At 45.2% G+C, this 26,569-nt stretch overlaps 1 protein-coding gene across 1 annotated transcript; it reads right to left on the bottom strand.

Annotated features, from left to right (window-relative positions):
- Positions 1-339: 339 nt before the first annotated feature.
- On the bottom strand, positions 340-26,569 carry mertka (c-mer proto-oncogene tyrosine kinase a). Its single transcript, XM_031578587.2, has 17 exons — positions 26,470-26,569; positions 25,826-25,993; positions 13,518-13,604; positions 13,250-13,365; positions 12,117-12,300; positions 10,380-10,534; positions 7,397-7,532; positions 6,288-6,444; positions 4,729-4,817; positions 4,384-4,479; positions 4,191-4,271; positions 3,926-4,018; positions 3,180-3,298; positions 2,899-3,008; positions 2,396-2,555; positions 1,901-2,037; positions 340-1,376 (listed from the first exon to the last, which is right to left on the bottom strand). Exons 1-17 carry the CDS (start codon positions 26,567-26,569, stop codon positions 875-877), a joined length of 2,490 nt encoding a protein of 829 aa, XP_031434447.2. The 3' UTR covers positions 340-874.

The following is a 26,569-nucleotide window of genomic DNA, read 5'->3' as shown; positions in this document are numbered from 1 at the left end:
TGTAACAGACCTCTGCAGCCCATCACACAACGCTGCACAGAGGCAGCCATGTTGTCTGTCATATAGATAGCCGTCTGGCTCAATGGTCACTGCCAACTCACCTGAACGTAAGTGACGTCAATGTCACCTGAGTTCTGAAGACGTGGTGTGTGGGAGCAGATACACTCACTAAAAACAGAATCATGGAACTGTATTCTTTTTCTATGGTTCGTATCTAATGTTTTATGAATCAGCAGTTGTGATCCCAGACTATATCTAGGTTTGTCATTACATTAAGATGAAGTTAGATTTAGCAAACTATTCAAGCAATCACAAAAAAAACGTAACTACACATAATTGTAAGGTAGCCTACACAGGCTTGCTTGATATTTGGTCAGTTTATTATATTTTTATATAATATAATTATTTCCACGTGTTTTAAGCATTTAAAACAACTTAAGTAATCTTTATAAAAGTAGAGCATGGGAAAAGGAATCTTAACATGACTTATTTACAAATCCTATACAAATACAATATATACACATAGATCACACATAAACACAATTTCAGTATAGATACAAAAGATACCCACAATCAGGATAAAGCACCCTTGACATATAGCCAAAGGAATGTAACAGGAAGGCAGCTTGCATTGCAATAGTGGGTATAATTATTGCCTATTGAATTTTGCAATCATTCAAACCATTCAAAACACTGATGACATAACAAAAATACTGGCAATAGGCATTCACAGTTGTCTATGCGAAAAAGAAAATCAACAAAACTTCTTTTGTCACTTTACGCAACCAATGGACTAATTGATCGTCCTTCATAAAGTTTTCAAACTTGTCAGATATTATGGGAAGTGACCATCGCAATCATTTCACTCATCACCTCAGAGTAAGTGCATGGTATCATCTGAGGCTTGTTCTGTCCTTCTCTCAGAAGCAGAGTCACTGCCGGCCTGCTCCCGGCCCTCCCTGGACAAGAGCGGCGTGTCTAGGGCAGACGGCACGCTGCTCACCAAAGGGTCTACCGTGGAGATGACGATGACATAGCGATCATCTTCATCCCCTGCCTCCTCCTCCTCCTCCTCACCCCCCTCGTGAATGTCCGCGGTGGTGACAGACGTGTCCATGGTCTGGCGGCTGCAGGCTGGCGATGAGCAGCAGACCGGATCCATGTCCAGTTTGAGCTCCGCAGCACCTGCACCTGCACCTCCTGCCGCCGCCCCCGCCGCGTCCTCCTCGGGGAAGCTGGTGTTGATGTAGATGAGGTTCTCTCGGCTCGAGACCTCCGGGAGCTTCTCCACCAGCTTCTCCAGCAGCTCTCTCACCTGGGTGAAGTCAGGCCGGTCCAGAGGGTCTGCCCGCCAGCAGCAGTACATGATCTCATAGCTAGAGATAAACATGAGGTGTAATGACAAAATAAGTGTGTGCACGTCTGTGTGAGGTGTAATGACAAGATATGTGTGTGCACGTCTGATCTCATAGCTAGAGATAAACATGTAATGGTGTAATGACAAGATAAGTGTGTGCACGTCTGTGTGAGGTGTAATGACAAGATAAGTGTGTGCACGTCTGTGTGTACGCTTCTATAATTTACGAGATTAGAGAGAACAGTTCTCTCTGTGGCATCCCTCATTTAATTCAATTTAAATTTAGTTCATTTTAATGTAAATCATTTAAATGGATTTGTTGATCATATGGAAACCTGAATGGCATATATTTACATTCCAACTCTTCACAAAAATCAGAAATATAAAATCAGAAATGTAGGATAGGTAGGCTAGCACATCCTTATATGGGCATTCCACATGTCTACCCTGCATCTTTCTAATATGAATGGTTGACGAAGAGACTGTTAGATAGAAGAATGATCCTCACAGCTCATCACTATTAGATAGAGGAATGACACTCACAGCTCATCTAGGCAGTCATTCGGCTGCTTCAGTCTGTGTCCATCCAGGAGGTAGTCGTAGATCTCGTGGTTTTGTACTCCAGGGTACGGCGTCATGCCGCGTGTTGCAATCTCCCACATGGTCACGGCAAAGGCCCACTATAGGGAAGCAAGAGATAACGCTTAAAGAAAATAACAATGGAAATGGAAAATGTCCAAAATTCAGTGCATTAAAATAGCCAATATTTGAATATAAAAAAATAAATATATATATAAATCTTCCATCAGACAGAAATATATTCCTGATGAACAATGTACGCATATGATATTTCCTGTGTCTTCGAGAAGCGTGAACAGGACATTTCTTGTAAAGGGGAACTATCAGCACAGGGGACGGTACTTTCGTGTTCTGTACTTTCTGTGCTTTGTGCAGTGACATGGCATGAACCTAAATCACATGCACAAGATCCTGGCAAGCGGCAGCGCAGGGTAACGTAAAATGTCCTGTGATCCTCACCACATCGCTCTTCACCGTGAAGACTCTGTCCGCAAGACTCTCCACAGCAATCCACTTCACGGGCATCTTGGCTATCCTTCCTTGCCGGTAATAGTCACCACTATAGATCTTCTTTGACAGGCCAAAGTCTGCCACACACACCGTCATGTCATCGCGTAGCCTGGGAAACCAAAGATAGGTTTTCAGAATTTCACACTTAGCGGGCCAAGCCCTTCCTGGAAGATTCTTCCTTACAATAAGAACATGCACACCTTCAGTCCTTCATCACAAAAGCCTTTCAGAAACAAACAAGAAACAAGGCTTCTTCAGACTTCAGACCGAGAGGAATATTTCAGGATATATGCCTACGCGTCTCCTTCACACTGTGTTCAATGCTGTATACCCCCAGCTAGCTAACTTCACATGTGCAGCAGAAACGCATCATCAGGAATCACATCATCTTCTTCACATACGGTATGTTGCTTCAGGTAAAGTTCACCCAGGGAACTTAGGAAAGCACTTACATGCAATTTCGCGCGGCGAGATCTCTGTGCAGAAAGTTCCGGCTGCTCAGGTACTCCATCCCCAAGGCGATGTCAATCATAAACTTGACGAGGGTCTGGGTAGGCAGATACTGGAGGAAACAGAACGCATTCGCCATCATCCACCAGCCCACAATAGTGTTTGTCAAAAAAAGAATGCTTACTGATGAGATCTGATTGGCCATGTCATTGTAACAGTATTTGTGTGAGTGATTACATGGGGACGAGGACAAGGGCAGTATGAGAGTGTTAAGTGTGGTTACCAGTGGACTATCCCCCATACGAGAGAGAAGCAGAAAGCTGTGGAGGTCACCATATTTCATGAAGGGCAGAATGACCATGGGTTTGGGGAAATGGCCAGAGCCCACCTCCAAACACACACCTATAAAAAGAACACCATGACAGCATTTCATATTTAACTTTTGATAAATGCACTATTTTTAAATGTATTAACGTTTCCAATAAGTGGTGCATAATTCTGTGATATGAATGGGTTCTCTTTAAATACGTAGCTTTTCTGATATTAAACAATGTAGCCGATTTGGTTCCTCCGACTTGTTAGTAATGTGATGATAAAAGTCAATAAAAAGACCTTTTTAAAGATCCTCAACCATGTACTACACATACACTATGTCATTGGTTCCCAAACTGGGGTACGTGTACCCCCAGAGGTACGCAAAGTGGTTCAGGGGGTACGCAGGGAGAACATTTGATTTGCGTTTTCTAAGTGAAAAAGCCCATTACATTTTCTGAGCTATAAATAGACACAAAATCTTAAATAGTCTGAATGGCCAAGTCGCATTGCCAAAATGACTCATGCGAAATAATTACACTGCCAAAAATAGCTACAGGTAGGTTAGTTACAAACATGAAAAAAAAACCGGGGGGGGGTACGTAGCTGGAGATTGAATGTCTGAAGGGGTACGGGACTGTAAAAAGTTTGGGAACCACTGCACTGTCTCATATAGGATTTCTCTAAGCACCAGATAGGGGCGTATTAGACACCTACCCATTAGCCGAATGACATTAGGATGGTGGAAGTCCTTCATGCAGGCGGCTTCATTTAGGAACTCCTCGATCTCCCTCTGAGAGAAGTTATCCACTATGGAGACAGAACATCCCATTAGAGCCAGCTCTCTGACCTCATCAGGTGAAGTGATTGTTAAATACACTTACTGAGTATTTTATCTTGTTAATATGTTGTGTAAGATGTTCTGTATCATTTGTTTATTTCGGTGAATACGACGTATGCGCTGTGTTTCAAACAAGCTTACATTTCATGGTCTTCACTGCTACTTTCTCAGAAGTTCCATCTGGCTTCTTCAAATGGCCTTCGACCACCGACCCAAACTCTCCTGTCGGGGGGGGGGCGGGTCGTTAAAACACCACGACTTATTTGGCATGTCAAGAATGTCACTTAACTCCCCCCTGTGAAAACCCCAGCCCAGCCCAGCCCAGCACACTCACCCTCCCCTAAGATCTTCCCTATGGACAGCAGGCTCCTCACGATCATCACATCCTGCAGCTTGGCCTGCAGCTCTGCACTCACTCCCAGGTTGGCTACTGTGGGGGAGGGGGGGTCACAACAATACAGTCATTACAGCCCTCACACACACACACACACACCAGCAATGCTATCTTAAAGTAAAAGCATGCTTATTAAATGTGAGTAAGAGGCTGATCCATATGGACTTTTCCCTTGTGTAAATTATTGTGGAACTTTTATAGAAGGCAAAGTTCAACACAAATATTTGACAGAAATGCAAGCGCTCCTATTCCACCCCACTATACGTGTAAGAGGCTTTGACATACGCGTGATCTCGATGGCGGAGCGGTTGTAAGACCTCTGGGGTCTGTACTGAACTGTGGGCTGAAGCTTCCCCCCATCGGTGAACAGCTGCCTGTAGGGGGCGCCAACGAGACACGCACACGCACACACACGCGCACACACACACACACACACACGTTGAAAACATCCATTACAAACAGGCAAAGTTACATCAGGGAGTAGATGAGAACCAAATTCCTTAGGATAGGAACCTTTACTACTACGAGACACCAGGAAGAGTAGATGATGAGGATAGGAACATTTACTACTACGAGACACCAGGAAGAGTAGATGATTAGGATAGGAACCTTTACTACTACAAGACACCAGGAAGAGTAGATGATTAGGATAGGAACCTTTACTGCTACGAGACACCAGGAAGAGTAGATGATGAGGATAGGAACATTTACTACTACGAGACACCAGGAAGAGTAGATGATTAGGATAGGAACCTTTACTACTACGAGACACCAGGAAGAGTAGATGATTCGGCCCCACTGGGTTTGACTTTGTTTGTCACGGAGAGCAACACACCGTGACACGCTTTTTATCAGTATCCTGGTTGGGGAGAATGAGTCACGAGCTGCAGGATTGAGTTCCATGGCAGAATTTAAGAGGAGGTTGACAGGAAAGTGGTGTGGTGGTCGTGCTGTGTTTTTGTAATAACGTGAACGTGAAATAATGACAGATTCATGGGGTCTGCCTGTTACTACGTCTACACGCGATTAAGGGGGGAAACCATACTGTTTTTATTGACAAAGCAACCGGATGCGCAGAGTCATTTCAACCCCCTCCCTCACCAACACACAGCTCCAGCCCCCTCCCTCAGGGAAACCCAGCTGTTTCTTCCTGCTCATTTTAATAGCATGTCTGGTAGGATGGTCCAGTAGGGGAAGTAAACACCACACTGTACACGCTAGCACAAAGTCACAAGCAAGTCACTCGCACGTGTGCTCAATGCATGTGTGTACACCACACTGTACACGCTAGCACAATTCACTCACTCAATGCATGTGTGTTCAATGCATGTGTGCTGAATGCATGCGTGTTCAATGCATGTGTGTTCAATGCATGTGTGCTGAATGCATGCGTGTTCAATGCATGTGTGTTCAATGCATGTGTGTTCAATGCATGTGTGTGTTCAATGTGTGTGTGTGTGTTCAATGTGTGTGTGTGTGTTCAATGCGTGCGTGTGTGTGTTCAATGCGTGTGTGCGTTCAATGCGTGTGTGCGTTCAATGCATGTGTGCTCAATGAATGTGTGTGTTTAATGCATGTGTGCTCAATGAATGTGTGTGTTTAATGCGTGTGTGTTCAATGCGTGTGTGTTCAATGCGTGTGTGTGTGTGTTTAATGCACGTGTGCTCACTGCATGTGTGTTCAATGCATGTGTGCTTAATGTACGTGTGTTCATGTGTGTTCAATGCATGTGTGCTGAATGCATGCGTGTTCAATGCACGTGTGCTAGATGCGTGTGTGTTCAATGCGTGTGTGTTCAATGCGTGTGTGTTCAATGCGTGCGTGTTCAATGCACGTGTGCTCACCCCAGCCGTGTCTCCAGGAGTCTGCTGCGCGTGCATACGGCTGCCCACAGGACCAGGAGGAGCAGGCAGATGCCACACACCACCCCCAGCACCACGTAGACCGAGTCAGAGCCGCGCTTGTCCGGCCCGAAGGGAGAAAACGGTGCCAAGCCCGAGGCTGAAAAGGCCAAACAACACAAGGATGACTCACGCACGGAGACAAGAATTTACAACAGCACTTTTTTCTGTTTGTGACCTTGAAAGAAAAGAAAAAGGGAAACAATGACAACATCAACAATGACAACATCATTTAGTTTAAATGCTTTCAATTTAGTGCCTAGTCCTAGTCTATGTACAGTACCAGTCAAAAGTTTGGACACACCTTCTCATTTTTTGAGAAGATTTTTCTTTGATTTTATTATTTTCTACATGGTAGATACAACTTTTTTTGTTTAGTATATCATTCCATGTGTGTTCTTTCGTAGTTTAAATGTATTCAGTATAAATCTACAATGTAGAAAATAATAAAAGTAAAGACTTCTCAAAAAAATGTAAGGTGTGTCCAAACTTTTGACTGGTACTGTATACACTATGGCCTAGTCCTAGTCTGGTTTCATTGTAGCTTCTTCCATACACCCTGTGAACAGTTTGTTTAATATCGGAGAGACAAGAAACATGACAATAACAGCCCAGAATGGAATTCCTCTTTTGTGTGGAAGAAGAAATGTGAAAAAAAACAAGAATAGCCTCACAGAGCCATACACAGACAGTAAACTTAAGGTTGGCTACTTTCAGACTACTTTTGAAAACTTACACTCTAAGATGATGAAGGGCTCCTTGATTATGCACTTAGACCCTCTGGCTGTTTACAGTGCTCTAAACGGCTCTGGTGCGTCATTTAAACTGTATTCAGATAATGCTTATGTGCTTAGGTTCAACGTTATTGCCAACTTTCTGCACTATAATTCATATCCTCCAGAAATGCACATGTGATTTATATTCAGCATTCAAAACTGATTGAATTGATGAGTTCTAGCTTCCAGATTAGCTCACAGAGACGACAGACACATGCCGTCACCTAGACCAAAGCAAGGTCAAAGTTCATCTGGCGGGGAGAGGGAGAGGAGCACCTGAGTGGTTGACCCGGATCCAGAAGCGCGAGCTCAGAGCGCCGCTGCCCGCCTGCGTGCGTGCCGCCACCTGGATGCTGTAGGTCGTGTTGAACGCAGACAGGACCCACGTGGCCTCCGTGGAGCTGCTAGAAATCTAGAAGTAAAAAAGAAAGAGAACATTCATTCATTGTGCAATCATGCACGGCCCACACTCACTCGTGTCATATTGCATTTATACAGGTCAAAATAACGAGCCAAATGATTCCTTTCATTGCATGTACGTCCTAGAAGTATCTCAAGAAATATGCAAATAATAGTTAGTTAAGATAGTTTCAGATAGTTAACTGAAAAGAGCAGAGCAAGACTTCTTTCTGAACCTGGGTGTTCCACTTCTGTAACTCTTAACACTGTGGCCTTGCAGCCCTCTGTACTCTCTGCATTTACCCTCCTGTACAATTGTAAAGAATTCAGTATTTCAGTTCAAGTTTAAAACAGGCCTGACACACACACACACACACACACACACACTGACCACTGATTCATCAGCAAGGGACTGGAATGCTAACAATGCATTTGAGGGCAGCCACCTAAACTGCAATGTCATCTCAGGCATGACGGCGGGACATGAGGAGGGAAAAAATGTTTTGACCACAAGAGTTTAACCAACAGCCTTGTTGATATGCAGGCAAAAGAAAAAAAAAAAAAAGAAAAAAAGCTGAACACCACGGAACAATCTGGAACACAGCTCCACGTTAACCAAGGCGGTATGGGAGAGGTTGCCCGTCGGGGGAAGAAAACGGAAAAGAAAGAGGAAGAACGTGTTTTGCTCCATACTGCTGAGTGAGGGCTGCTGGGAAGGGCCTTCGGGGACATGTGACAGATAAAGGGTTGCTATTGCGTAACACACACATCTGGGGTTCCTCATGTCTGCAGACACACACACACACACACACACACACACACACACACACACACACACACACAGACACACACAGACACACACAGACACACACACACACACACACACTGTTCTTGTGCCGAGTGGCATGACACAGGAACGTTACAAAGCAGAACATCTCTGGGTAACAATACAAATATGAACCAATAACACCTGCTCTGGAAGATTAGCATGATGGTTTTCATAAATCATGGTTATCATTTCCATTTAAAGAAGACGTTCAGATAATGTAATCTAAACTTCTGTTGAACCACAAAAACAACATTCCAAAAGCTTTAAACTGTAAGCCAGCGTTAAATGAGCCAGTGTCTGGTGACTAGAGGAGCAGCTGGTGGACCCCGGCCACGCACATCCACGTCCAGAGCTCATGAAGGAACGCACATCCACTCCCAGAGATCATGAAGGAACCAAACAGGTGACTGCAGGCAGGCAGACAGAGAGGGGGAGGGAGGGGCACAGAGAGGGAGGGGGGGGGGCACAGAGAGAGGGGCACAGAGGGAGGGGGGCACAGAGGGAGGGGGGCACAGAGAGGGAGGGGCACAGAGAGGGAGGGGCACAGAGAGGGGGAGGGAGGGGCACAGAGAGGGAGGGGGGCACAGTGGTTTCACACACTTCCAGTCACTCCTGACGTTTAAGGGGGTGCTGTGTGTGAATCACTGTTATAGATTACTGGTAGTAATGGATAGGGAGCACACGTGTGTGTGTGTGTGTGTGTGTGTGAAAGTCTTTTGTAGTGTCCTTTAGAATGGACGATGACTAATGAATACAAGCTGGACAGACGATGAGAGAACAATATTTTTTTTTTCCTTTCAGTCAGTTTCCTGTAAGGCCGACGTCAGCAGGAATGGCAGGAAGTTGACCATTGTACGGAGCGGAGTACCCAGCCATGGGATGTGACAAAGGACACTCACATGACAGAACTCCGGCACTGGCCTTTATGACACAATACAAGTCCAATGCAACACAACACAACACAATACAACACAACACAAAGGGCAGGACTATGACTCCCTGTCTCTCTGACATCTTTTCATCCGAGCAGGTTTCCTCTTATTGGTCAGCAGTCATCAGCACAGATATCCAACCACTACACTGATGCACTGAATATCATTTCCACTGTCTGTCAACTCTTGCACTTGAACTTCCACATTTGATTTATAAAAGTTTTATAAAGACTTCCTTTAGATATGATTGGTCACGTAAAAAGGACTTGATATCATTTTGAAAGAGATGCAAGACATGGCTGAAACCAACTCCAGCCGTTTCTGACCACTTCTGCTTGATATATAACAGCCCAAAGAATCTGAAATGATGACACTATAGCTGAAATATATGAACATTTCAGAGGTTAATTATTTATTCATGGCTATAGGGATTATTATTTATATTGTCTGTGCAAAACCATGAACAGATCTGAGAGATTATCTGTGACCATGATTTAACACACCATACATATGAAAGCCTTTATCTCACTTCTAGATGGCTGGAAAATTCCCCATTTACTGTGAAACGGTTAAGATGATCTGAAACCGTTTATACGAACAACATAAACAGCTGACAACAAATGTGAAGTAACTGAAGAACATCCAAAAAGCATACAACACCAAGAAAGTTTGTTATTCTGAAACCACCCCACCTTAATTTCCCATCACAAAAAGAGAACATGAAACTGATTTGTTTTTCCTTGTAGTTCAGAGGTAGAGTGAAGCTCAAAACAATCCCCTTTTAACTCCATCCTCTCCGCAAGCTTCCTCAAGGTTAAAGCCAGGTGAGCTCTAGTTTGTTTAATGCAATATCTTTCTCTCCCTCTCATACACAGATGCTTTTGCTGGGAGTATAATAAACCTAAAATGATGTCAAAATGGAGCGCAGCCAATTTGCTAAATCTCTATGGCTACTCCCAAATGAAAGTCTGACAAACTGGGGAACTTAAGTGCAGCACTTTCAAGACATGCTTTCCATCTTGGCGTCCATCTTGTGTTATTCCAGAAAGGCACGGACATGACACACACACACACACACACACTTCCATACGACACTCACCTTGTTCATGTGTGTGCTGTTCACGCCATGCTTGATGATGACGTCGTAGCCCTTCAGGACCCCGTTGATCTTGTCTGTGGGCGGCGGTGCCCAGTGGATGACCAACACTGACTCGTTGAGCAGCACAGACACGTTCCGCGGAGGCTCGGAGGGCACTGCCAAGGTCAAAAACAGGATGGGATGACAACCTTAAACCAACACATGCAGTTACACAGCAGAGAGGAGAGGAGATTCTGCTGGAGTAAAAAACACACTGATTTTCTCCACCGTAATTGCTTGTTACTTCACACACACAGACATCCATGATATCTTGCTGGGATTAAGAGTGCAGATTTAACTCAACGTAATTAGCTCAAACCTCAGCTTTTACATTTGCCAATCTATGCTAAAGCCAATTATATATAATATATATATATATATCGACACACATATATATGAGGGTGAAATATATATGTATATATATATATGAGGGTGAAATATATATGTGTATGTGTATGTATGTATATATATATATATATATATATATTTCACCCTCAGTTTGACAGCCCTGATAAAACACTGCCTTGCACTGTGTACAGCGAGGGAACATGCCTTGACCATACAATCAACCTCCAAAAATAAGTTCCCTGCCTCTAGGAATATGGAGGAAATCCTGAGCAGCCACACCCCACAAGAACAACACACAGCCGCTGGAGTCCACCCCTGCCGCCATTCAAAGACAGAGGAAAGCGAACTACGAAGGGGATGTGACCAATTATTTCCATACGGGAACCTCCTGGCAGTTTGTGTGCCATTTCCCCTCCGCAGTCTGATTTGTGAGGCTTTAAAAGATGGTTCTGAATATTCACAGAAATCAAGAGGTGATGCACTCATGCATGCTGCTCACGACTGATCTCTTTCAGCTCTCCTCATCGCTGCATGTCTGTAATATCCCACGTGGGCATGCTGTACTAACCGTAAACACAAGTTGGCATAGATAGTCATTACTACGATAACTCGCCAGAGAGCTCACTGATGCCTCACTAGATAGCTCACTAGATCGCTCACTAGATAGCTCACTGGTGCCTCACTAGATAGCTCACTAGAGAGCTCACTAGATAGCTCACTAGATAGCTCACTAGATAGCTCACTGACGCCTCACTAGATAGCTCACTGACGCCTCACTAGATAGCTCACTGACGCCTCACTAGATAGCTCACTGATGCCTCACTAGATAGCTCACTGACGCCTCATTAGATAGCTCACTGACGCCTCATTAGATAGCTCACTAGATAGCTCACTGATAACTCGCCAGAGAGCTCACTGACGCCTCACTAGATAGCTCACTAGATAGCTCACTAGATAGCTCACTGACGCCTCACTAGATAGCTCACCAGATAGCTTACTACTCATTTCTACAGTGCAGTGTGAATCTCTGTTGGTAACTGCTTAAGAGACAGACAGACAGTGTGGATCTCTGTTGGTAACTGCTTAAGAGACCGACAGACAGTGTGGATCTGTGTTGGTAACTGCTTAAGAGACAGACAGATAGTGTGGATCTGTGTTGGTAACTGCTTAAGAGACAGACAGACAGTGTGGATCTCTGTTGGTAACTGCTTAAGAGACAGACAGACAGTGTGGATCTCTGTTGGTAACTGCTTAAGAGACAGACAGACAGTGTGGATCTCTGTTGGTAACTGCTTAAGAGACAGACAGAATGGAGAAGCTGTGGAGGAGATCCCAGTGCAGGTGACCCACCTCCCTCTGGAGTCCTGGTCCTGGTCCAGGCGCTGGGCGGGGAGTGGCCCACCTCGTTGCCGCAGGACACGCTCATGTTGTACGGGGTCATGGCTCTCAGGCCAGTCACGTCGTACTGGAAGGGGGGCACGGGGGCGTTGATCACGCGGGTGGGGTTGCCCTCCTTTCTGCTGAGCTCACGCACCTGACGGGGGCAAGGGGCAAGGGGAGGAGACATCACTAGGGTCAAGAGGTAACATCACTAGGGTCAAGAGGTGACATCACTAGGGTCAAGAGGTGACATCACTAGGGTCAAGGGTCAAGAGGAGACATCACTAGGGTCAAGGGTCAAGAGGAGGAGACATCACTAGGGACAAGGGTCAAGAGGAGGAGACATCACTAGGGTCAAGGGGCAGGAGGGGACATCACTAGGGTCTAGGGTCAAGGGTCAAGAGGAGGAGACATCACTAGGGTCAAGAGGAGGAGACCTCACTAGGGTCAAGGGTCAAGGGGAGGAGACATCGCTAGGGTCAAGAGGAGGAGACATCACTAGGAGACCTTCAGGGTACTTGAGGCCTTTCAGAACTGGTATAGTCCTAAAATGGTCAACTGACTATCCAGATAGTGCACAAACGTCATGACAACCTACCCTAAAACACATGACATGCATACAAATAATCCTTCATTAAATCACATTTGAATAATTGGTTTAACACGTACTAAAGGGAAGTTCTATTAATAATAGTTTAGATGTGCAAAGATAAATCATCAGATAATCAAGCTAATCATCTTTTACTTGATTGTTAGTATTTAATGGGGTTTCAACTGATGACTTGATCATTTTGAATCTTCATTTCACAGCGGTCACACAGAAGAGAAGAGAACTTGTAACTCGCACTGGAGCCCTTGAGAGGGGAGACATGTGTGTGTCTTTACCGAGATGGAGGAGTGGGAGAGAACAGACATGTCTGTGTCTTTACCGTGATGGAGGAGTGGGAGAGAGAGACATGTGTGTGGCTTTACCGTGATGGAACAGTGGGAGAGAGAGACATGTGTGTGTCTTTACCGTGATGGAACAGTGGGAGAGGGGAGAGATGTGTGTGTCTTTACCGTGATGGAGCAGTGGGAGAGAGCAGACATGTGTGTGGTTTTACCGTGATGGAGCAGTGGGAGAGGGGAGAGAAGCCATCGTGTCCCGGCGTCCAGCTCAGGGTCAGCCTATTGGAGCTCTGCTCCGTCACAGCCAGACCCGTGATGCGCTCTGGGAGACCTTTGAGGTTATAGAAAACACATTAGGTTAAGTTAGGTCATGTTCAAATATTAAATATGAATGAAATATGCCTTCTAATGCCACTGTTCAGAGGTTATAAGTAGTTCACGTTTCACCCAGTAGTGACGCGTGAGTAGCAACGTCCATTTTACCTTTGATGTTAATGTGTGCCTCTCTGGACAAGGCAAGACCTCTTGAGTTATGCGCTTCACAGCTGTATTGGGTTGGCTTGTGTACACCTACAAAATAAACCGATAAAACATCAATACTGTTGGCCTTAACTGATTAAACATCAATACCGTTGGCCTTAACTGATTAAACATCAATACCGTTGGCCTTAACAGATAAAACATCAATACTGTTGGCCTTTACTGATAAAACATCAATACCGTTGGCCTTTACTGATAAAACATCAATACTGTTGGCCTTTAGTGATAAAATATCAATACCGTTGGCCTTTACTGATAAAACATCAATACCGTTGGCCTTTACTAATAAAACATCAATACCGTTGGCCTTAACTGAGGCATTCATTCCAGTGGCAGCAAAACACACTAACCATCACAAACCAGCCATTATCAAACAGGTCAGACTCCATTTAACATGATAGACTTAATATCTACTTTGAGGCCAGATGAATAACCAGGGTTTTTGCTGCATAGAGAAAATTTGGGCGCGCGCCTAAGCCGTTTTCCCGAGCGCCTACAACAAATCCTGAGCGCCTAAGGCACCAAAAAGTGTCCGCGATAAAAAATAAATAAAAAAAAGCTGTCATTCATGGCGCAATTCAGCTTAATGGTGTTTTGAGCCCTCACCGTCGATTTCAAGGCAGCAGCTTGTCCCACCTCCCACCCCCTGAACCAATCATTGAAAAGAGGCTGCTCCAAGCTTGCCAGTTTAGAGAATACGTTGGTTTGAATTTGAGATTTGAGCAAGCAACTTAATGTAGCTAGCTTTAAGCTGTTTTAAACCAAGGCACTTCAAAAATGTTGTTTACAACCTGCTTACAAATCTGGTTAAAACAACTAGTGAAGGTGTTTTAGAATAATATTAATGCCATATACAATAACTGACTTTATGTTAACACCACTAATTAATGTTAGCTGTCTAATTATTTAGCGCAATGCTAGCATGCATCTACCGTAATTCGATTTTTAACCAAGGTAGCCTATTGTACTGCAAAATATTGATCGCGACCTGTTTACAAATCTGGTTAAAAAAATAAAGGTGAGCTGTTATTTATAGATATGAATTATTTCACTCAGGTGGTGGGATGCGCCTTCATCACGCGTGCAATGCATGTTCGAATATGGTCTCAATAGTATGTTTCAAGTATAGGCTACAGCCGAAACCTCGTTCTGTTTTGATCAATAGTAATCGAGTTGATAAGCGTGTCTTCTTGTCTGAACAATACGCAACTGTGAGGTGCGCGAATGGACAGAGCGGCCAGCTGCCAATCACTCAACTTGCGTATGCATCCTGACTTCATCAGTCGGCGGTGATTTTGAGCATAACATTCCATTTTCAGTATTCATGGCTTTCAATGTATTACAATATCTGCTATGTTGAGGACCTACACAGGTGTAGGCTATTATTTGATTTGTTTACCCATTTGAACGAGTACCAGTAGACCGCGGGTCCTCGGGAGAGGCAGACAACCGCATTGGTTTATCAATGAAAGCTCAGCTCGTTCGGAGGAGAGCGGATATATTAGTGTTGCATCTCGAATTAATATCATCATTGATAAACCAGTGCGGTTGTAAACTGTCGTTCCGCTGCGAGGGCCAGCCCGACGTGCACGAATACACCTGTACAAATGCAAATGAAATGTCCACTCAAAATGCTGACAAAAGTTTGATTTCCAACGCAGCCTCCATTGGTGGGCCAATAGAAGTTAAACACACTATTAAACATATTTGTGGACAGTTTTAATAATAAGAACAAACATAATGGTATGTAGGTTTGTATAATAAAAATGAATAGTAATAATAGATAAACTTGATTTTCATAATTTGTGTGTTCCATTTCTGACCACTGGTTAGTTCTAGATTCTATTGATATACATTTCAGTAGTTTGCATATATATGTAAAGAGGTAAACCTTAATAATCTTTGAACCATACATGATAGCACCATGGGGCTTGGACTATTGTCAATCTATTTGAATCTAAAGTGGAAGCAAAATGATTTCCTGAAGCATATCCTCATTATTTATGAAATGGTAAAATGTAAGCTACCAGGTGACGTGGTAACACAGACTGCGCGCACAGCGCGCACATTTTTTTTTTGGAGCACCGAAGACCCATTTTGACCCAGGAAAAACCCTGAATAACATTGTTTCTATATGCACAAAAGAGGAAGGAGAAAAATGTCAGCAGAGGTTCAGTGGCTTGTCATGTCTGCCCGTCCTGGTGACTCATCTCAAAAGGAACACAGGAAGTGGCAACGCTTGGTCCAGCTGTGCACATCAGTATTAAATGCGAGGTTGACCATCTTTGGTTGAAACTAATGGCCTACTGGTCAGGTCACCGATACACAAAGCTGAGAAACACAGTTAAACGGCTGGATGGAGCAAAGATATGAAGTTCATCCAGCCACTGCTGTTTACCCCGCCACACAGTAGCAGGCTTTCAGTGGCTCTCGAGTACTCCCACTCCCCGCTTCCTCCAGAAGGCCACCCCTTTCCCCCCCCCACCCCCCCCCATGTGCCCCACGTCAACACAGCCGGCTCCACCAAACCACTCCCCTGGCACATGGCACAGCCCAATAATATCCCTTTTGTGTGGTTTGATTTTCTTTTTTTCCCCACTCCCGCCCGTGCTCGACGCGCTCCCTCTCTCCACAAAGGGCACGCTTCTTCTGACGCCGAGACGAGTAAACCTGACAGGAAGCTATTTGTTGTTGTTGTTGTCGTGATGGTGGAGCTTGTGCACAAATCTACATGCCAAACAAGTCCAGTTGCTGAGGGTCAGAGGGGAGATGGGGGAGCGGGCAGCCTCTCCAGCCAGAGACAACAGAGGAGAGTTCACAGCGTGGAGCACAGCGAGGAGCTTGAAATAAGCAATTGCGGTAGTTTGACCAACTGCTTGATCATACAGGGCATTTACTGAAAATAGCCACACACACACACACACACACACATCCTACACAGTAAGATCAGCCTTTCAGTAAGATCAGTGACTCTGGCCATCCCAGCCACAGCATAAATGCATTTTTAACTACACGAAACACATCCAGCAGGCAGAAAAGCTGCTCCACCGCATCGTAAACAAGCCTCCAGTTACAGCTGAAGGACGACACGTGCTGAACCTCCTGCCGAAGGAGCGCCAGAGAAATCGGAACGCCGCCAGAAAAACAAACGTTCCCCGACTGGCTTTAGAAAGTGAGCACGCTCCCAGTGTTTAACTCTCGGGGAGCCATCACACACACACACACACACACACACACACACACACACACACACACACACACACACACACACACACACACACACACACACACACACACACACACACACACACACACACACACACACACACACACACACACACACACACTCTCTCTCTCTCTCTCTCTCTTTTGGCGAGGAGGAAAACAACATGCCTGATTTTCAGTGGCCCTACTCAGCTTCCAACTCATTAAGCCCGTATGAGACTCACCCTGAAAGGAAAAAGGGACAAAAGTGACACAAAAAGGGCATTCACTTTCCTTCCTACTCCACTTTCACTTCATTCAGAACTTTAGTTGAGGCCATCTTTAACCAAACAAAAGATACTGCCCCTCATGCCATCTCACTGTCCTCACAGTTTAAACATGTGACTACAAAAGCAAGTAAGGGATTTAATAAATACAAACTTAAAAAAAAATATATAAAATTAAAAAAGGAGAAGCGAAAGACGAGGAGATGACCAATAACATCTCAGCTTGCTCTGCTGTGCCCAGATGACCAATCACATCTCAGCTTGCTCTGCTGTGCCCAGATGACCAATCACATCTCAGCTTGCTCTGCTGTGCCCAGATGACCAATCACATCTCAGCTTGCTCGGCTGGGCCCAGGAGATGACCAATAACATGTCGGCTTGCTCTGCTGTGCCCAGGAGATGACCAATAACATCTCAGCTTGCTCGGCTGGGCCCAGGAGATGACCAATAACATCTCAGCTTGCTCTGCTGTGCCCAGGAGATGACCAATAACATCGCAGCTTGCTCTGCTGTGCCCAGGAGATGACCAATAACATCTCAGCTTGCTCTGCTGGGCCCAGGAGATGACCAATAACATCTCAGCTTGCTCTGCTGTGCCCAGGAGATGACCAATAACATCTCAGCTTGCTCTGCTGTGCCCAGGAGATGACCAATAACATCGCAGCTTGCTCTGCTAGACCCAGGAGATGACCAATAACATCTCAGCTTGCTCGGCTGGGCCCAGGAGATGACCAATCACATCTCAGCTTGCTCTGCTGTGCCCAGGAGATGACCAATAACATCTCAGCTTGCTCTGCTGTGCCCAGGAGATGACCAATCACATCGCAGCTTGCTCTGCTGTGCCCAGGAGATGACCAATCAAACCTCAGCTTGCTCTGCTGTGCCCAGGAGATGACCAATCACATCTCAGCTTGCTCTGCTGTGCCCAGGAGATGACCAATCAAACCTCTACTCTGGGCCTCACGCTGCTCCAAATGACAGATTGCTCCGTGTTTTGTCTGATTGCTTGGTGTTATTATCTGAAGACCAGTTCAAAGATCTGGGCTGACATGGCGTCTACAACCTACTCGCAAAGCAACCTATCTGTAGATACCACAGTCTGACACCAACAACAACTCTATTCAAAAGTTGAAGTTTATTTTCGTAAAGTGTTGTGTCATTAAATCCTGTTTTTCAGGGAAACCGTATGACACGGGTCAAACAGATCCTGTCTAGGTTGGCGATTAGTTTGAAAGGGCAGAGAGGGGGTTATCCAGTGTGAGCACGAGTCAGACTACTGAATTACTCTCACAAGACATGACAGACAGAGAGAGTACATTCAAGTAAACAACACGAGTAAACAACATGAGTAAACAACATGAGCAGCTAACTCCACACTCTCACTTCAAGGCCATAACAAACCACATACACAGAGAAGCCATTAGTAAATCTCTTGTAATGTAAAATAAACAGAGTAAGATTGGGGTTGGATTTCCTGTGTGCGTATGTCTAGATCCTCCCCTTCAACACACAGAAGCTAGCGGCCTGAGCCTCATATGATGACATAAGCGGCGTTTCTGTATGGAGGGGTACGCTAGCGGGCTGAGCTTCATATGATGACTAAAGAGGCCCTTTCTGTATGGACAGTGGGGCAAGGTTCAGCAACATCCCAGCAGAGGGGAGCGGTCAGGGTGCAGGGTTTTTCCTGCATAGAGAAAATTTGGGCGCGCGCCTAAGCCGTTTTCCCGAGCGCCTACAACAAATCCCGAGCGCCTAAGGCACCAAAAAGTGTCCGCGATAAAAAATAAATAAAAAAAAAAGCTGTCATTCATGGCGCAATTCAGCTTAATGGTGTTTTGAGCCCTCACCGTCGATTTCAAGGCAGCAGCTTGTCCCACCTCCCACCCCCTGAGCCAATCATTGAAAAGAGGCTGCTCCAAGCTTGCCAGTTTAGAGAATACGTTGGTTTGAATTTGAGATTTGAGCAAGCAACTTAATGTAGCTAGCTTTAAGCTGTTTTAAACCAAGGCACTTCAAAAATGTTGTTTACAACCTGCTTACAAATCTGGTTAAAACAACTAGTGAAGGTGTTTTAGAATAATATTAATGCCATATACAATAACTGACTTTATGTTAACACCACTAATTAATGTTAGCTGTCTAATTATTTAGCGCAATGCTAGCATGCATCTACCGTAATTCGATTTTTAACCAAGGTAGCCTATTGTACTGCAAAATATTGATCGCGACCTGTTTACAAATCTGGTTAAAAAAATAAAGGTGAGCTGTTATTTATAGATATGAATTATTTCACTCAGGTGGTGGGATGCGCCTTCATCACGCGTGCAATGCATGTTCGAATATGGTCTCAATAGTATGTTTCAAGTATAGGCTACAGCCGAAACCTCGTTCTGTTTTGATCAATAGTAATCGAGTTGATAAGCGTGTCTTCTTGTCTGAACAATACGCAACTGTGAGGTGCGCGAATGGACAGAGCGGCCAGCTGCCAATCACTCAACTTGCATATGCATCCTGACTTCATCAGTCGGCGGTGATTTTGAGCATAACATTCCATTTTCAGTATTCATGGCTTTCAATGTATTACAATATCTGCTATGTTGAGGACCTACACAGGTGTAGGCTATTATTTGATTTGTTTACCCATTTGAACGAGTACCAGTAGACTGCGAGTCCTCGGGAGAGGCAGACAACCGCATTGGTTTATCAATGAAAGCTCAGCTCGTTCGGAGGAGAGCGGATATATTAGTGTTGCATCTCGAATTAATATTATCATTGATAAACCGGTGCGGTTGTAAACTGTCGTTCCGCTGCGAGGGCCAGCCCGACGTGCACGAATACACCTGTACAAATGCAAATGAAATGTCCACTCAAAATGCTGACAAAAGTTTGATTTCCAACGCAGCCTCCATTGGTGGGCCAATAGAAGTTAAACACACTATTAAACATATTTGTGGACAGTTTTAATAATAAAAACAAAAATAATGGTATGTAGGTTTGTATAATAAAAATGAATAGTAATAATAGATAAACTTGATTTTCATAATTTGTGTGTTCCATTTCTGACCACTGGTTAGTTCTAGATTCTATTGATATACATTTCAGTAGTTTGCATATATATGTAAAGAGGTAAACCTTAATCATCTTTGAACCATACATGATAGCACCATGGGGCTTGGACTATTGTCAATCTATTTGAATCTAAAGTGGAAGCAAAATGATTTCCTGAAGCATATCCTCATTATTTATGAAATGGTAAAATGTAAGCTACCAGGTGACATGGTAACACAGACTGCGCACATTTTTTTTTGGAGCACCGAAGACCCATTTTGACCCAGGAAAAACCCTGGGGTGGTTACCCTACAGTACATAACAAGAGGGTGAACACACACACACACACAAAAAAAAATCCCCCACTCCGAAGGTAAAAACAAAAATAACTTTTAGAGGAAATGAATATCTCCCACATAAACAAGAAATGCTTACAGAAGCTTATACAAGTGATCACCTTTCTTAGTACTTAACCATTTAAACTCAGACTCCAGCCATATTGGCAATACTGAAGAACTATTCCAGTTAATCTTGAATTCCTTTAGTCCAGGCAGTCATCCAAAAGAGTGGATATACTATTCAGCAGTATCTGTGCTTTCTGGGAATCGAACGCCTGCGAACATTCCTCCGATGTATTGTTCCTCTGGTTCATCTCTCTCGGGCAGAGGTTACGGAAACAGAAACATTGGGAACGTCTGATACACTCCCAACTCCACACTGATGATCGGAATCTGTGCTTCATTCAAGGGTGGAGTTATTACGTGATCACAGAGATCAGGGAGTTATTGTGCAGCGAACACAGAGATCAGGGAGTTATTGTGCAGTGAACACATTTCCCCCTTTTATCTTAGTTAGCACAGTGTAGATCTGTCAGAATTACAATACAACACACGACAGAACCTCACACTGGTTCAATCCAACACACGACAGAACCTCACACTGGTTCAATCCAACACACGACAGAACCTCACACTGGTTCAATCCAACACACGACAGAACCTCACACTGGTTCAATCCAACACACGACAGAACCTCACACTGGTTCAATCCAACACACGACAGAACCTCACACTGGTTCAATACAACACAACACAGAACCTCACACTGGTTCAATCCAACACACGACAGAACCTCACACTGGTTCAATACAACAACACAGAACCTCACACTGGTTCAATACAACACAACACAGAACCTCACACTGGTTCAATACAACACAACACAGAACCTCACACTGGTTCAATACAACACTACACAGAACCTCACACTGGTTCAATCCAACACACGACAGAACCTCAGACTGGTTCTGACCAATCCAACACACTACAGAACCTCACACTGGTCCAATACAACACACTACACAACACACTACAGAACCTCACACTGGTCCAATACAACATACGACAGAACCACGACAGAACCTCAGACTGGTCCAATCCAACATACGACAGAACCTCACACTGGTCCAATCCAACACACTACACAACACACTACAGAACCTCACACTGGTCCAATCCAACACACGACAGAACCTCACACTGGTCCAATCCAACACACGACAGAACCTCAGACTGGTTCAACACACGACAGAACCTCACACTGGTTCTTGCCCATGACTAAACAGACTACAACATGACTCTCATGGGCCTGAGGGCCTATGAAGTGTAAGCAGGAGATTTGCTGAAAGGTTCATGGATTTTCAAAGAGAGCAAAAAGATACTGCACAAGTGCCCCAGCCTCAGGATCCACCTAACTAAACGCTCCTGCAGGCTGTTGGGCCATCGTGTTAGTCTACACAGATTTTTAAAGCATTCTGAGGAAGCTTTTATCCATTGGTCCCACTCTGATGAGCCATCAGTCTAGTCATCAAAGGACATAGATGAGCAACACAGATCTTAGCAGAAGACTACCTAGGTCAAACAGGCCTACCTGCCCCACGGAATGTAAAGTGGTACAGCCAAGTGATAGCAGAGTGGGTGTTGGGGGGGGGGGGGGGGGGGTAAACATTCAACATATAAGACTAGATTAGATCAGTCAGCTGTTTTGTCATTGGCTTTGTACCCATGCTCTGCACAATCAAATGCAGTTAGCATCTAACCAGAAGGGCAGAAGTACTGCATGCTTCACAGATAAGAGCAGGTTAGGTGCAGTGTTATTGACAGTGGGGAGCAGCATACATACAGTATTATATATGTACAATATATTAAATATCCATACAGATTATTATATATGTATAATACATTAAATATGTTTCACATAGAGAAGTTGACCGAGTTGGAAGGGGAGTATATATATTATTAGAGTATATATATTATTAGGGTATATATATTAGTGTATATAAATTAGGGTCTATATATTACAGTATACTATATATTATGGTTGTATATATATTAGAGTATATATATATATTAGGGTTGTATGTACAATATGGGGTGGGTGGGCCAATCCCTTGCTCAGTGGATTTACTGGATTACGGAAATATGGAGAACAAGCGGATACACAACGGAAGAGATTCAGCCTGTGCAGGACGGAGCCGTGTGAGTATAAAAGGTACTGAGACGGAACCACCGTGCTGTCGTCTGCAAACTTGATTATGGTGTGAGAACCAGGAGAGGGGGAAGAGGGAGAACAGGAGAGGGGGAAGAGGGAGAACAGGAGAGGGGGAAGAGGGGGAACAGGAGAGGGGGAAGAGGGGGAACAGGAGAGGGGGAAGAGGGAGAACAGGAGAGGGGGAAGAAGGAGAACAGGAGAGGGGGAAGAGGGAGTACAGGAGAGGGGGAAGAGGAGAGGGGGAAGAAGAGCCTTGTGCAATGCCAGTGTTCAAAGTGGAGGGGGAGGGGAGGAGGGGGGTCCACTTTAACAGATTGGGGTAAGTTAGCCAGAAAGTCCAAAGTCCAATTGCAGAGGGTTTTACTAATACCAAGCTGGCTAAGCTTGGAGATCGACTTGGAGCAGAACACAGCATTGAATGCTGATCTGAAGTCAGTGAACGGCATTCTGCTGGAGGAGTAGTTGGGACTGTCCAGGTGGGCCAAGGTAGATGGCGTCCTCTGTTGACCTGTTGGTGCAGTAGGCACACGGATGGGCACACTGAGGGTAGCGGGCAGACAAGTATAATAAATATAATATTCAATTATGATAGAACCAGGCTCTCAAAGCCCTTTGCAACGATAGGGGCGAGTGCACCTGGAGCAGACGTCTTTAAGGGTCGCAGCTGTTGGGTGCTGTGACACTGGCATGAGGGTGGCATGATGGTGGCATGACACTGGCATGATGGTGGCGGTCCTGAAGCTTGTGGGGACAACTGCCTGGGCCAGGGACAAACTGAAAATGTCCATGACGATCCTGGAACATAGAACCGGGTGGTTTGAAGTCTTTGATGGTCTGGGTGTCCCAGGAGTGGAAGAGCTCTCCGATCCTCTGTTTGGATGTGCGTTTAGCCTGGGGGTGTCCCCTCCTCAGGTCGGTCCTGGCTGTGCTGTAAGCCTCCCCCGTCTCCAGACCAGAAGGCTGCGTGTCTGGCTTTCAGCAGGAGGCAAACCTCTCTGTTCATCCAGGGTTTCTGATTGGCTCTCTGTTCATCCAGGGTTTCTGATTGGGGAAAGCTTCCATTTGTTCTTGTGTTGTCACTCTGTCCACACACATGTTGATGTGATCCAGGACAGCGTTGATATATATATATATATATACACATACACACACACACACACACACACACACACGAGTCAATGTTATATAAATACGAGTCAATGTTCCTATGAGAGTCTGCAGAGGCATGGGCAGAAAACACACTCCAGTCTGTGCGCTGGAATTTGTGCCACGAGTATGGAGTAACACACAGTGGGTAAGGCAGCCATCTAAGCTCCTCAGTCCCCTACAGAGAGAGAGAGAGAGAGAGGAGAGAGAGAGAGCGAGAGAGAGAGAGCGAGCGAGAGCGATAGAGAGAGAGAGAGAGAGAGAGAAGCCAGAGAGAGAGAGAGATTGTGTGGACGAGAGAGAGACCCCAGGCTGGCCCTACTGTGTAACTGAGTACTCCCCCCCTGACGTTGCCTCTCCCCATGAAGTGGTGGGCCAGCCTATGAATGAGGCCTTTGTCCACACAATAGCGCGTCCACCCCTGACACCAACCACTCCACATGCACTGCCAAAGCAAAGCTGTGACCTTTCACTGCAACCTGCCACAGTGCTCAACCTCTAGGACTAGGGTCCGCTGCAACCTGCCACAGGGCTCTAGAGTCCACTGCAACCTGCCACAGTGCTCAACCTCTAGGACTAGAGTCCGCTGCAACCTGCCACAGGGCTCAACCCCTAGGACTAGAGTCCACTGCAACCTGCCACAGCAACCTGCCACAGTGCTCTAGGGTCCACTGCAACCTGCCACAGTGCTCAACCTCTAGGACTAGGGTCCGCTGCAACCTGCCACAGTGCTCAACCTCTAGGACTAGAGTCCGCTGCAACCTGCCACAGGGCTCAACCTCTAGGACTAGGGTCTGCTGCAAGCAAAGGCTGAATTCTTAGAATGCACCAGGTGACACAGACTTTTTTTACTACCGACAGGAATTTGACCAAAATTCATCAAACATGTTACATTGTATGACAGATATTACAAACCAAAAGAATAGCAAAGTAATGGTCAAAACATTGCTAAGGGATGCAATAAGAATAGGAATGTCACTGTGTCACTTTCTCTGAGTTGCTACAGAAACAACATCGCACTGAGCAGTACTCACTGTACTTCCGAGTCAGAAAAGAGAACATGTCAGGCGTGAGAAACCAGTCTTTCTGAACACCCTACCCCCACAACAGAGGGCTGCTGATGAAGCTGTACTCTCCCTCTCCCTCTCCCTCTCCCTCTCCCTCCCCCTCCCCCTCTCTCTCTCCCTCTCTCTCCCTCCCTCTCCCTCCCTCTCCCTCCCTCTCCCTCCCCCTCTCCCTCTCCCTCTCCCTCTCCCTCTCCCTCTCCCTCTCTCTCCCTCCCTCTCTCTCTCCCTCTCTCTCTCCCTCTCTCTCTCCCTCTCTCTCTCCCTCTCTCTCCCTCTCTCTCGCTAACATTTACCTGAGAGACAGAACCATTCTGCTCTTCAGATCACACTGGGGGAATGAGGACTGGGTTGGCCCAATCAGATTCAGATCCATCGGAGACAAAGAGTCGTCTGTCCGGTTCCATCTTTTGTTGGGTTTTAAGCTTTTCAATCAAAAGGTCATCGACCTCGTATTCCATTATTCAACATTATCTTTCCTCAATCTCCTGGACGCATTCAAAATGCAAGCAAACAACCCCTTGCTCTGTTTTGGCCAACACCAACAACAAATGTAAATCAGCCAAACCTGTCCAACTAAAGCAAACGATACCCAAACCCCACACTTCTGCCCATCCTGTCGACCTCAGCAAAGAGCACCGCAACCAGGGATGCAGGACGCTCACACACCGGTACATGATATGTCACCCAATAAGGGAACCATTAAAAACGGTAAACACACCAGGGGAATTTCAGCCATTTGTGCTCTCAGTCGCATCTTTTTTTTTATTTTTTATTTTTTTTTTTAAAGCTTGAACCTTTGCCAAAGTGGAAATGAAATTACAGAATGAAACCCCGTGTAGACATGTGAGCAGCAACAGATTACGACATTCGGTACAGTAGGGGACTTCAGAGCTGCTGCAACCTGAGTTAGGAAGGAAATGAGGAGTGAGGCAGATGTTGGAAGCCTCACCCGTGATGCGAATGGTACTGGGAGAGGGTTCGGAGATGTTCCGGACTCCATTGTGGAACCAGACGATAGTGACAGGGTAGGGAGGACCCACAGCTTCACAGGTCAGGTCAAAAGGGGTATTCCTCATCACATTCACATCACTCGGCTGTTTCGTGAATGTTGGCAAGCCTGATGGAATCAAAAAATGAGCTTAGTGAAACCGGCAGAGAGACACACATAATAACAATGCATTTCTGTCCAAAAAAATAGTTTATTTGATCGTTCTGAATTTAAAACAAAAATTAACGAAAAAGAGATTTGCCTCCTACAACACAGTAGATTCACTGTTGAAACAGGAAGCCCAGTGTTGACATTGGAGATAAGCAAAAGGATTACATTTACATTTACATTTAGTCATTTAGCAGACGCTTTTATCCAAAGCGACTTACATGTGTGCGACTTACAATGTATACACATTTTACATTTACACTGATGGCACACTGCACATCAGGAGCAATTAGGGGTTCAGTGTCTTGCTCAAAGACGCTTCGACAGGGAATCGAACTAGCAACCTTCTGATTACTAAACGACTTCTCTACCTCCTGTACCACTGTCGCCCCCTCTAGGATAAAGAAGATGAATAGAAATGAATAGAATGAGCTCACCTTCGACCCCAACTTTAATGGGGTCTGACTCAATCAAGGTGTTACTGACACTCAGCCTGCAGCGGTATTGCCCTGCATCAGCGCGCTGCACGTGTGACAT

Source organism: Clupea harengus, chromosome 13, assembly GCF_900700415.2.
Source record: "Clupea harengus chromosome 13, Ch_v2.0.2, whole genome shotgun sequence".
Lineage (NCBI taxonomy): Eukaryota > Metazoa > Chordata > Actinopteri > Clupeiformes > Clupeidae > Clupea > Clupea harengus.
The sequence above is the reverse complement of the archived record's forward strand: the minus strand, read 5'-3'. Positions and strand labels throughout refer to the sequence as shown.